The following is a 12,117-nucleotide window of genomic DNA, read 5'->3' on the forward strand; positions in this document are numbered from 1 at the left end:
ACAGAGGGGACACCCCTGGGTGGCACTTCCAGCACCTCCACAGGACTCTGGCACTGCCAGCTCCAGCTGTTCCCATTCCTGTCCCTCTCAATGACTTTTCCTGGGAATGAGACACCTGAGGCTCTGCTGGATCAATCCTGGGCTGGAGGAGTTTCTCCCTCTCTCCACCTGCCATCACCCACCCCTCCCTGGCTCCCCCTCCTCTGTCCCCAAACCAAGAGCCAACCCAGCTCCTTTTTTCCCCCCAAATTGTCCCCTCCTTCTTTTCCCCAGGAGACTGAACAGGACAACGAGGATAACTGGGAATAGGAACAACTCTATTTGAAAAGAACAAACTGGATCCACCACCGGGGTGGGCCCAGGGCAGGAGCACGGGCAGGGCACAGCACCCTGGGCACCAGGACTGCCTTTGGCCCCACAGCCACGGCCCCAAGCAGGGAACGGTTGCCACAACAGCATCAGCTCAATCCTGCAGCTCAGGCTTCCTCTCCCTTCAGGAACTGCAGCAGCTCCAGCAGCAGCTTCAGGAACTGCCCCAGGATCCGCTGTCGGTAGGAAATACCCGTGTAATCCTCTGAATCCCCAGTGCTGGATTTCTCCTGATCTCCCACATCCGAGTCCGACTCTGCCTCCGGCTCCGGAGTTGGGAGAGGCTCCGGTGGAGGAACATCAGCTTCTGGTGGCAGCAGCCCCATCTGGACCTGCATCCAGGTGTGGAAGTTCTGGATGGAGGTGAACACTCCGGGTCGCTTGGCTCCAGCGCAGCCTCTGCCCCAGCTGGTCAGTCCCACCAGCCAGAAATAATCACCAGTGTTGTCCTTGCAGACCAGGGGTCCCCCGCTGTCCCCCTGCGCCAGGAGAGAGGGCTCAGGGGCTGCTCCAGCCCGGCTTTTCCCATGCCCAGCCCTGCAGAGCTGCATTCCCGCCTGGATTCTCATGGAAAGGCTCCGCTCTGGGCCTGGAGGATCCAGACTGGGGCTTGTTCAGGGTGGGCTCTGCACGGGGAGCAGGGATGGGCAGGGAAGGGACATCCCAGGATATTCCAGGGTATTGCAGGGTATTCCAGGATATTTCAGGATATTCCAGGGTATTCCAGGATATTTCAGGGTATTCCAGGATATTCCAGGGTATCCCAGGATATTTCAGGATATTCCAGGGTATCCCAGGATATCCCAGGATATTCCAGGGTATCCCAGGATATTTCAGGATATTCCAGGATATTTCAGGATATTCCAGGATATCCCAGGGTGTTCCAGGATATCCCAGCATATCCCAGGGTATTCCAGGGTATTCCAGGGTATCCAAAGCTGGGGCTGCTGGGGGCACTGGGTGGGCTCTGTGGGCACAGTGCCAGGCCTTGGGGACAAGGGGACACTGGGCAGGGACACGGGGATGGGGAAGGGACACCCGTCAGTGGTGGGGCCCCGGGGCTGTGAGGGCACCGGGCCAGGCTGAGTTTGGGGTGTGGGGACCCTGTGTGGGGTCTGAGGGGATTTAATGGGGCCGTGTGTGGGGTCTGGGGGATCCCAGGGCCGTGTTCAGGGGGATCCCAGGGCCATGTTCAGGGGGATCCCAGGGCCCTGTTCAGGGGGATCCCAGGGCCGTGTTCAGGGCACTCAGGGGATCCCAGGGCCGTGTTCAGGGGGATCCCAGGGCCGTGTTCAGGGCACTCGGGGGATCCCAGGGCCGTGTTCAGGGGGATCCCAGGGCCGTGTTCGGGGCACTCAGGGGATCCCAGGGCCGTGTTCAGGGCACTCAGGGGGTCCCAGGGCCGTGTTCAGGGCTCAGGGCTCCCTGTCCCAGCCCTCACCTGGCAGGTGTCGATGCCGCCCCGCGGGTACCCCGCGCACAGCTCCTGGGGGTGCACGGCCCCCCCGTACCAGCGGCTGCTGTTGCAGAGCTGGACGTCGATGAGCCGCACCTTGGCCTCCTGCAGCAGCAGGCGCGGGCCGGGAGCTGCGGGCACAGCGGGCCCTGAGCTCGGGGCACGGCCCTCGGGGGCCCTGCGGGGCCGGGCACAGCCCCGGGCACAGCCCCTGTCCCGCCGTGTCCCCCCCGGGCCCGGGGCTCTGCTGGGCACTCACCACTCTCCGGGCTGGCTCTCCAGCCCGCCATGTAGCAGGTTTTCAGCTCGGACACCTCCAGGGAGCTGTCGGGCACACAGCCCAGCTGGATGTAGTCGCTGCACTCCACGGGCTGGTCCAGCTCCACCAGGGCGATGTTGTTCCTGGCCGTGGCGGGGTCGTAGTGCCTGTGCACCTGCAGGCTCTGGATGTGGCGCAGCTCGGCCTCGGGGCCCGGCTGGCTCAGGTCGGTGGCCCCGATCACAACTTCCCACCTGGAGATGTCCCTGAGGGGCCGCAGAGGGGGAAAGGATTGGGGGAGAAGAGAGACGGGGTGCAGCAGGAAAATTCCCTTTCCTGTACTGGGGACACCCCTGAACCTGCTGTGGGGACACCCCAGTGTTGTGGGGACATCCCTGTGCTGTGGGGACACCCCTGAAGCTTCTAAGGTAACATCCCTGACCCTGCTGTGGGACATCCCTGACCAAACTGTGGGGACATCCCTGACCCTGCTGTGAAGGGACATCCCTGACCCCACTCTGGGGACATCCCTGTACTGTGGGGACACTCCTGATCCTGCTGTGGGGACACCCCTGAACTCCCTGAGGAACATCCCTGACCCAGTTGTGGGGACATCCCTGACCAAACTGTGGGGACATCCCTGTCCCTGTTCTGGGGACATCCCTGTGCTGTGGAGACACTCCTGACCTTGCTGTAGGGACACCCCCGAACCTTCTAAAGTAACATCCCTGACCCAGTTGTAGGGACATCCCTGATCCTGTTGTGGGGACACCCCTGAACCCCCTGAGGAACATCCCTGACCCAGTTGTGGGGACATCCCTGACCAAACTGTGGGGACACTCCTGACCAAACTGTGGGGACACTCCTGACCAAACTGTGGGGACATCCCTGTCCCTGTTCTGGGGACATCCCTGTGCTGTGGGGACACTCCTGATCCTGCTGTGGTGACATCCCTGAACCTTCTAAGGTAACATCCCTGACCCAGTTGTGGGGACATCCCTGACCAAACTGTGGGGACACTCCTGAACCTACTGTGGGGACAGCCCTGTCCTGTAGTGACATCCCTGACCTTGCTGAGGGGACATCCCTGACCCAGTTGTGGGGACACCCCTAACTGAACTGTGAGGACACTCCTGTCCCTGATGTGGGCACACGCCAGACCAAGCTATGAGGTGACCCCTGATCCTGCTGAGGTGACATCCCTGTCCCTGCTGTGGGGACATCCCTGTGCTGTGGGGACATCCCTGAATCCGCTGAGGTAACATCCCTGACCCAGTTGTAGAGACATCCCTGACCAAACTGTGAGGACATCCCTGACCCTGCTCTGGGGATCACTGTGCTATGGGGACACTCCTGATCCTGCTGTGGGGATATCCCTGACCCTGCTGGGGGGAAATCCCTGACCCAGTTGTGGGACATCCCTGACCAAACTGTGGAGACCTCCCTGACCCTGAGGGGACATCCCTGAATCAGCTCTGGGGACATCCCTGACCCTGCTGTGAGGGGACAACCCTGACCCCACTCTGGGGACAGCCCTGTCCTGTAGTGACATCCCTGAACCCTGCTGAGGGGACATCCCCGACCAAACTGTGAGGACATCCCTGACCCTGCTGTGGGGATATCCCTGACGGCGCTCTTGGGACATCCCTGTCCTGTAGTGACATCCCTGACCCTGCTGAGGGGACATCCCTGTCCCTGCTGTGAGCACACCCCAGACCAAGCTATGGGGATACCCCTGACCTCACTGTGGGGACACCCCTGTCCCTGCTGTGGGGACACCCCTGTCCCTTCCCCTCCTTACCCAGCCCCATAGAAGCAATGTGCCACCGTCACCACCCACTGCGGGTCGATGAGCGCCCCGGCACACATGTGCCAGGTGCCGTTCTCCAGGGTGGCCTGGATGCTGATGACCCCGGGCCAGGCCCCCGGGTGCACCCTGGAGCCCCCCGTCTCCTGCGAGGAGCCCTGGGACGATTCCAAGGGCTCGTAGTCGCTTTCCTGGGAATATTCCGGAACCATGGAGCTGTGATCGAAAGCCATGGGGCGCAACCCGCAGGTGCCCCTGGAAGCACAAAGCCATCAGTGCCCTGCTCGGGGACAGCAGGGACAGGCACCCCCGAGGGGCTCCTGTGTGCCCAGGCTGTGCCAGGCCAGCCCCGAGTGTCCCCGAGCCCCCTGGGGACACTGACCTGCAGCTGTCCCAGGTGCCCCCCACGGGCCCGGCCAGGGCCAGCAGGAGCAGCAGCCACAGCAAAGCCATCGGTGCCAGCGCGGGTGGCAGAGCCAGAGCAGAGGTGTCACCTCTGGTGCCCGGGGCCCTGGCGGTGCCCGCGGTGCCACCGGCCCGGCCTGATGTCACAGAGGGGCCGGTTCCATGGCCTGGCCTGGGCAGGGCTGGCCTGGGGGACAGGGGCAGCACCGAGCTGTGGAACCCTGGAGTGTTTGGGGTTGGGAGGGGCCTTTGGGATCCCGCTGGAGCAGAGGGGATGTCCCGGATCCAGGGATCCCAATGGGACCGAGGGAACAGCAGGGGAATAGGATGGGGGATCCTTGCAGCTCAGAGGTTGTGACAGAGGGGACACCCCTGGGTGGCACTTCCAGCACCTCCACATCCCTGGGCACTGTCAGCTCCAGCTGTTCCCATTCCTGTCCCTCTCAATGCCTTTTCCCAGGAATGGGACACCTGGGGATGGCTCTGCTGGAGCAATCCTGGGCTGGAGAAATTTCTCCTCCTCTCCACCTGGGCTGGTTTGGAGTGGAACCAGCGGGAGGAACTAACCCCACACAGACCGCGGGGATTTGGGGATTTGGGGATTTGGGGCGGGGAGGGATCGGATCGGGGGAGAGCGGCCACGGAGGGGCGGGGGGGATGTGTGTCCCCTTTGGGGACAGAGCCATTGTCACCTCCTGTCCCTGATCCCAAAGATTTGTGTCCCCTTTGGGGACAGAGCCATTGTCACCTCTGATCCCAAAGATTCGTGTCCCTTTGGGGCTGATCCCAAATCCATCCCTCCCCACGGGTCCCCAGGTGACAGATGGCCGCAGGTGACAGGTGACAGATGGCTCCGGGATGTCCCCGAGCCTGTTCCCGACACTGTTTCCTACAGAAATCCCCCAGAAATCCCCCAGAAATCCCCCAGAAATCCCACAAACAGCTCCTGCTGCGCTCCATCTGCGCCTGGGGGGGAACACCGGGGGTGGCACCGCCGGGGACACAGGGGACACTCCGGGGGTGACAACAGGATGGGAGGGGACACCGGGGACACTCTGGGGACACACCGGGGGTGGCAACAGGGGGGACACACCAGGGACACTCCGGGGGTGGCAGCAGAAGGGGAGGGGACACTGGGGACACTTTGGGGACACTCTGGAGGTGGCAGCAGGAGCAGAACACCGGGAGTGGCACCGGAGGGGACACAGGGGACACCAGGAGTGACAGTGGGAGGGACACACCGGGGACACTCCGGGGGTGGCAGCAGGATGGGAGGGGACACTGGGGACACTTTGGGGACACTCTGGGGGTGGCAGCAGGAGGGAACACACCGGGAGGTGGCACCGGGGGGGACACAGGGGACATTGGGGGTGGCAGGAGGAGCGGGGGGTGGGGACACTGGGGACATTATGGAGGTGGCAGCAGGATGGGAGGGGACACAGGGGACACACCGGGGACACACCAAGATTTGGGATATCCCACAATTTCTCTGTGCTTGTGCTGATTTCTTGTGTTTCTGGTGGTGTTTTATGAGGGGTTGTTTATTATTATTATTATTAATAATAATATTATTAATATTATTACTTTTCTTGTGTTCCTGATGGTGTTTAGTTTAGTTTTGCTTTATTTTATTTTATTTTATTTTATTTTATTTTATTTTTAATTAATTTCTTGTGTTCCTAGTGGTGGGTTTGTTGGGTTTTTTTTTAATTTCTTTTTTGAGTGTAATTTTTTTTTTTTTTTTAATGCAATTTTTTTTGAGTGTATTTTTTGGGGTGTAATTTTTTTGAGTGTAAATTTTTGAGTGTAATTTTTTGAGTGTTTTTTTTTTCCTGAGTGTAATTTTTGAGTGTTATTTTTTTTTTCCTGAGTGTAATTTTTTAATGTAATTTTTTGAGTATAATTTTTTTAGTGTAATTTTTGAGTGGATTTTTTTTTTTTGAGATTTTTTTGAGTGAAATTTTTTTTCAGTGTATTTTTTTAGTGTAAATTTTTTTTTAGTGTAATTTTTTAAATGTAATTTTTTGAGTGTATTTTTTGAGTGTATTTTTCTGAGCTTAAGTTTTTGAACGTAATTTCCTTTTTTTTCAGTGTAATTTTTGGGAGTATAATTTTTTTTTTGAGTGTAATTTTTTTTCTCGAGTGCAATTTTTTTCTGAGTGCATTTTTTTGACTGTAACTCTTTGAGTGTATTTTTTTGACTGTAATTTTTTGAGTGTCTTTTTTTTTTTTTTTTTTTTTTTTTTTTTTTTTTTTTTTTTTTTTTTTTGTGGCAGCCAGAATTCCTCAATTCTTTTTTTCCATCCAGGCAATTCCCGGTGCTGTGAGATTTTTCCTGCCCAGAATTCCCTGAATTTCCAGCTCCGCTCTAGGTGGCAGCAAATCCACGGCTGGGGACCCGTTTTTGGGTTAAAATCCCAGAATTTCAGAATTCCTGAGAAGATCAAAATCCTAAAAATCCTAAAAATCCCACCTGGAGCTCCGGCAGCTTTGGGAATGTCCCAAAACATTCCCAAAAAACCCAACAGCCGGGGGGGGGGGGGGGGGGGGGGGGGAAATCCTCTTCCTAAAATCCAATCCAGGATTTAGGGGTGAGGCTGGATGGGTTATCCTGGGATTTATGGGGTTATCCTGGAATTTATGGGATTATCCTGGAATTTATAGGGTTATCCGGGAATTTATAGGATTATCTTGGAATTTATGGGGTTATCCCACCTGGATGGGTTATCCCAGGATTTAGGGGTGAGGCTGGATGGGATTATCCCTTTATTTATGGGGTTATCCTGGGATTTATGGGATTATCCCAGGATTTATGGGGTTATCCCAGGGTTTAGGGGTGAGGCTGGATGGGATTATCCCTTTATTTATAGGGTTATCCTGGGATTTATGGGGTTATCCTGGGATTTATGGGATTATCCCAGGGTTTAGGGGTGAGGCTGGATGGGTTATCCTGGGATTTACGGGGTTATCCCTTTATTTATGGGGATAAATCCTGGAATTTATGGGGTTATCCCACCTGGATGGGTTATCCCAGGATTTAGGGGAGCAGCTGGATGGGGTTATCCCCAGATTTATGGGCAATCCCGGCTGGATGGGTTATCCTGGGATTTATGAGTGTGCCTGGATGAGGTTATCCTGGGATTTATGCTGTGGCTGGATGGGTTTGTCCCAGGATTTATGCGTTATCCCAGCTGGATGAGGTTATCCCGGTATTTAGGGGAGCAATTGGATGGAGTTATCTCTGGATTTAGGGGTGAAGCTGTTTGGGGTTATCCCAGCTGGATGGGTTTATCCTGAGATTTATGGGTTATCCTGGAATTTATGGAGTTATCCCAGCTGGATGAGTTTATCCCAGGATTTAGGGGTGTGGCTGGATGGGGTTATCCCGGGATTTTTGGGTTGTCCCAGGATTTATGGGTAATCCCAGCTGGATGAGGTTATCCTGGGATTTATGGGTGTGCCTGGATGGGGTTATCCCGGGATTTATGGTGTGGCTGGATGGGGTTGTCCCTGGATTTATGGGTTATCCCAGCTGGATGGGTTATCCCGGGATTTATGCTGTGGCTGGATGGGGTTGTCCCAGGATTTAGGGGAGCAGCTGGGTGGGGTTATCCCCAGATTGATGGGTAATCCTGGCTGGATGGGGTTATCCTGGGATTTATGGGTTATCCCAGCTGGGATGGGGTTATCCCAAAATTCAGGGGTACAGGTGGATGAGGTTATCCCGGGATTTATGCTGTGACTGGATGGGGTTGTCCCTGGATTTATGGTGTGGCTGGATGGGTTATCCCGGGATTTATGGTGTGGCTGGATGGGCTATCCCGGGATTTCGGGCAGTGTGGGGCTGGCTGTGCAGGGACAGGGGCTTTGTCCCCTCCTGTGTCACTGCTGGGGACACACCCCTGTGTGGGGACAGCCCCACACCTGAGCCTTTCCTGGACCCTGCCTGGATCTTTTCCAGATCCTGACCAAACCCTGTCCCAAACCCTGCTTGGATCCTGCCTGGATCTTCCCCAAATCCTGCCCAGACCATTCCCAAACCCTGTCCCAATCCCTGCCTGGATCTTTCCCAAACCCTGCCTGGACCTTTCCCAGGCCCTGCCCACCCCATCTAGATTTTTCCCAAATCCTACCCAAACCCTGCCTGGATTTTCCCCAGATTCTGCCCAAACCCTGCCCGGATTTTTCCCAAATCCCACCCAAACCTTGCCTGGATTTTCCCCATTCCTTATCTGGATCTTTCCTAAATCCTGCCCAAACCCTGCCCAGACCTTTCCCAAATCCTACCCAAACCCTTCCTGGATTTTTCCCAAATTCTGCCCAAACCCTGCCCGGATTTTTCCCAAATCCTGCCCAAACCCTGCCCGGATTTTTCCCAAATCCTGCCCAAACTCTGCCTGGATCCTTCCCGGCCCTTCCACAGCCACGTGTCCAGGAAACAGCTGAATTGTGCAGGAATAGAAAACTCAGGATATGGGCGTGGAAGGGGAATTTTCCCTGGGAGGTGCCAGCCCTGCCTGTGTGCCCAGGCAAGAGCCGGGTGGGATCAGAGGGATCCAGAGGGGATCAAAGGGATTCCAAAGGGATCCAGGCAGGATCAGAGGATTCTGATCTCAGCCCTGATCCCTGATCTCACTCGGGTGCCTGCCAGGAAGTCAGGGATCCTGGTTTTGGGATCGCTGCTTTTCCAGAGGAATGGTTTTCCAGGGATGGGCTGGAAGGAGCAGTTGGCATCGTCCCATATTCCTGGTGCTGCCCCATATCCCTCTTTTCCTTTTCTAGCCCATTCCTGCCCCATTGGGCTGTTTTCTCAAGCAGGAATTCCCATTCCTGATCCCATTCCCAATCCCATACCTGTGTGAGGCTCCAGCCCCATTCCCACCATCCCAGCACCCCCTGGTGTTTTCCCAAGCAGGAATTCCCACGGCTGGGGGCCAGTCCTGATCCCATTCCCCAATCCAATCCCACTCCCCATCCCATCCCATTCCCCAATCCCATTCCCCAATCCCATTCTCCAATCCCATTCCCATTTTCCCCATATAATTCCCAATCTCGTTCCCATTCCCAATCTTGTTCCCATTCCCAATCCTCTTCCCCATTCCAATCCCTGATCCCATTCCCCATCCAGCTCCCCATCCCAATTCCAATCCCATTCCCCATCCCATTCCCATTTGCAATCCCAATCCCATTCCCCATCCCATTCCTGATCCCATTCCCCATCCCATTCTCACCATGCCATTCCTGATCCCAATCCCCATTCCTGTTTTCCCCATATCATTCCCATTCCCCATCCCATCCCCGATCCCACCCCAATCCCATTCCCCATCCCATTCCCATTTCCCTCCCGCCCCACTGGGATTTGTTCCCAACAATCCCAATATCGGCTGCGGGGCCGCTGGAATTGTCCCGGCTCCTGGAGAATTCCCGGAATCCCGGAATTGGGGGACAGGTCATCCTCAGGAGCTCGGCGCCTCCTCGGCTCCCTCACAGGAAATCCGGGAAGTTTCCTTTCCGTGAGGTCAAAAAATCCCAAAAAAATCCCAATGAAAATCGCGGGATCCGAACCAGGCCAAAGGACAAACCCCTGAGGTGACAACGGTGACACGGAAAGAGGAGGAGGGGACACAAATCCCAGGGAATGCTGGGGAGCTGTCCCAGAGATGGACATGTCCCCTCTGTCCCCTGTGTCCCCTGTGTCCCCTCTGTCCCTCTATCCCCTGTGTCCGTGTCCCTGTGTCCCCTGTGTCACTATGTCCCCCCTGTCCCTGGGGACAGCTCTGGTGACAAAGCGGGGACAGCTGTGGGGCAGGGCTGTGGCAGGAGGGAGGGTGGCACTGGTGGCACTCAGGGCACAGCCGTGGGTGGCTTTGTCACACTCCTGAGCTCCTGTAGTGCCACCAGGCCTTGGACACATGGGGACACACGGGGCGGGGGGGGGGGGACAGGGACACATGTGGGGACAGGGGACACACATGGGGACATGAAGAAGGGATGGGGACAGGGTGAGGTGACAGGGACACACATGGGGACACACATGGGTGACAGGGACACATGTGGGAACAGGGTGGAGGGGACAGGGGACACATGGGGGGGTGACAGGGACACACATGGTGACATGGGGGGTGACAGGCACAGGCACACGTGGAGGGACAGGAAAAAGGGGGGTGGGGACATCTGGAGGGACAGGAAAAGGGGGATGGGGACACAGGTGGCCGGGTCTGGGGACACCTAAGGGACAGGAAAAGGGGATGGGGACAGGAAAAGGGGGGATGGGGACATCCGGGGGACAGGAAAAGGGGACGGGGACAGCCAAGGAGGGCAGCTGGAGGGGCCTGGGGACACCCAGGGGACAGGGGACATGGGGACACCCAGGGCCGGCACCTTCCCTGCCAAGGGTGACAGCGCTGTGACGTGGCCCTGCGCCCGGCGGGAGCTGTGACCTTGTCCCCTTTGTCCCCTTTGTCCCCTTGTCCCCGCCCAGCTCTGGCACTGCCCGCTGCTGTCCCCGGCCACGCCTGCCCAGGCCAGTGCCACCGCCTGTCCCTTTGTCCCCCTGTCCCTGTGTCCCTCTGCTCCCATGTCCTGTCCCTTTGTCCCAGTGTCTCTCTGTCCCAGTGTCCTTCTGCCCCCATGTCCCTCTGTCCCAGTGTCCCTTTGTCCCCTTGTCCCTCTGTCCCCATACCCCTGTGTCCCTATGTCCCAGTGTCCTTCTGTCCCTGTGTCCCTGTCCCTGTATCTCTCTGTCCTCTGTCCCCGTGTCCCTGTGTCCCCCTGTCCCAGTGTCCCTCTGTCCCCGTGTCCCTCTGTCCCCCTGTCCCCCTGTCCCAGTGTCCCTGTGTCCCCTGTCCCCGTGTCCCTCTGTCCCCCTGTCCCCCTGTCCCAGTGTCCCCCTGTCCCAGTGTCCCCTGTCCCCGTGTCCGAGGGGGGTTGTGGCCGTGCCCGCCTGCCCCGCCCCGGTCCCGCAGGAAGGGACAATCCCGGTCCCGCCAAGGTGTTTCCTGCTCTGCCGGCAGGGCCGGGCCGCGCCTGCGGGGCTGGGCTGACCCTGGGGCTGAGCCCAGAGCTGGGAATGGCCCCAAAGCTGGGCAATTAACCCAAATCTGGGGCTGGCCCCAAAGCTGGGGCTGACCCCGGCGGCTGGCCCCAAAGCTGGGCACTGACCCCAAAGCTGGGGCTGACCCCAAAGCCGGGCACTGGCCCCAAAGCTGGGAGTGACCCCACTGTAGTCCCAAATCTAGGAGTGACCCCAAAGCTGGGGCTGGCCCCAAAGCTGGGGCTGCCCCAAAGCTGGGGCTGACCCCAGAGCCGGGCACTGACCCCAAAGCTGGGGCTGACCCCAGAGCTGGGAATGGCCCCAAAGCCGGGGCTGGCCCCAGAGGTGGGCACTGACCCCAAAGCCGGGCACTGACCCCAAAGCCGGGCACTGACCCCAGAGCTGGGGCTGACCCCAAAGCCGGCACTGACCCCAAAACTGGGCACTGACCCCAAAGCTGGGAGTGACCCCACTGTAGTCCCAAATCTGTGAGTGACCCCAAAGCCGGGCACTGGCCCCAAAACTGGGCACTGGCCCCAAAGCTGGGAGTGACCCCAAAGCCGGGCACTGACCCCAGAGCTGGGGCTGGTCCCAAATCTGGACACGCCACATCCCCCCTGTCACCCGCAGTCCCCTGTGTCACCCTGTGCCCTGTCCCCTCTGTGTCCCCCAGGTGTCCCCCCGGGCTGTCCCCTCTGTGTCCCCTCTGTGTCCCCATGGATGACCCCTCTGTGTCCCCATGGATGTCCCCTCTGTGTCCCCCAGGCTGGTCCCCTCTGTGTCCCCAT

At 57.9% G+C, this 12,117-nt stretch overlaps 1 protein-coding gene across 1 annotated transcript; it reads right to left on the bottom strand.

Annotated features, from left to right (window-relative positions):
- Positions 1-476: 476 nt before the first annotated feature.
- Positions 477-3,953, bottom strand: LOC310909079 (acrosin-like; the record flags this gene model as incomplete). Its single annotated transcript, XM_083860642.1, has 4 exons — positions 477-848; positions 1,811-1,956; positions 2,088-2,350; positions 3,886-3,953. The coding sequence occupies 4 exons, from the start codon at positions 3,951-3,953 to the stop codon at positions 477-479; spliced, it is 849 nt and encodes a 282-aa protein (XP_083716768.1).
- Positions 3,954-12,117: the final 8,164 nt, after the last annotated feature.

The sequence above is a fragment of the Zosterops lateralis genome, assembly GCF_965231275.1.
Source record: "Zosterops lateralis genome assembly, chromosome: 4".
Taxonomy (NCBI): Eukaryota; Metazoa; Chordata; class Aves; order Passeriformes; family Zosteropidae; genus Zosterops; species Zosterops lateralis.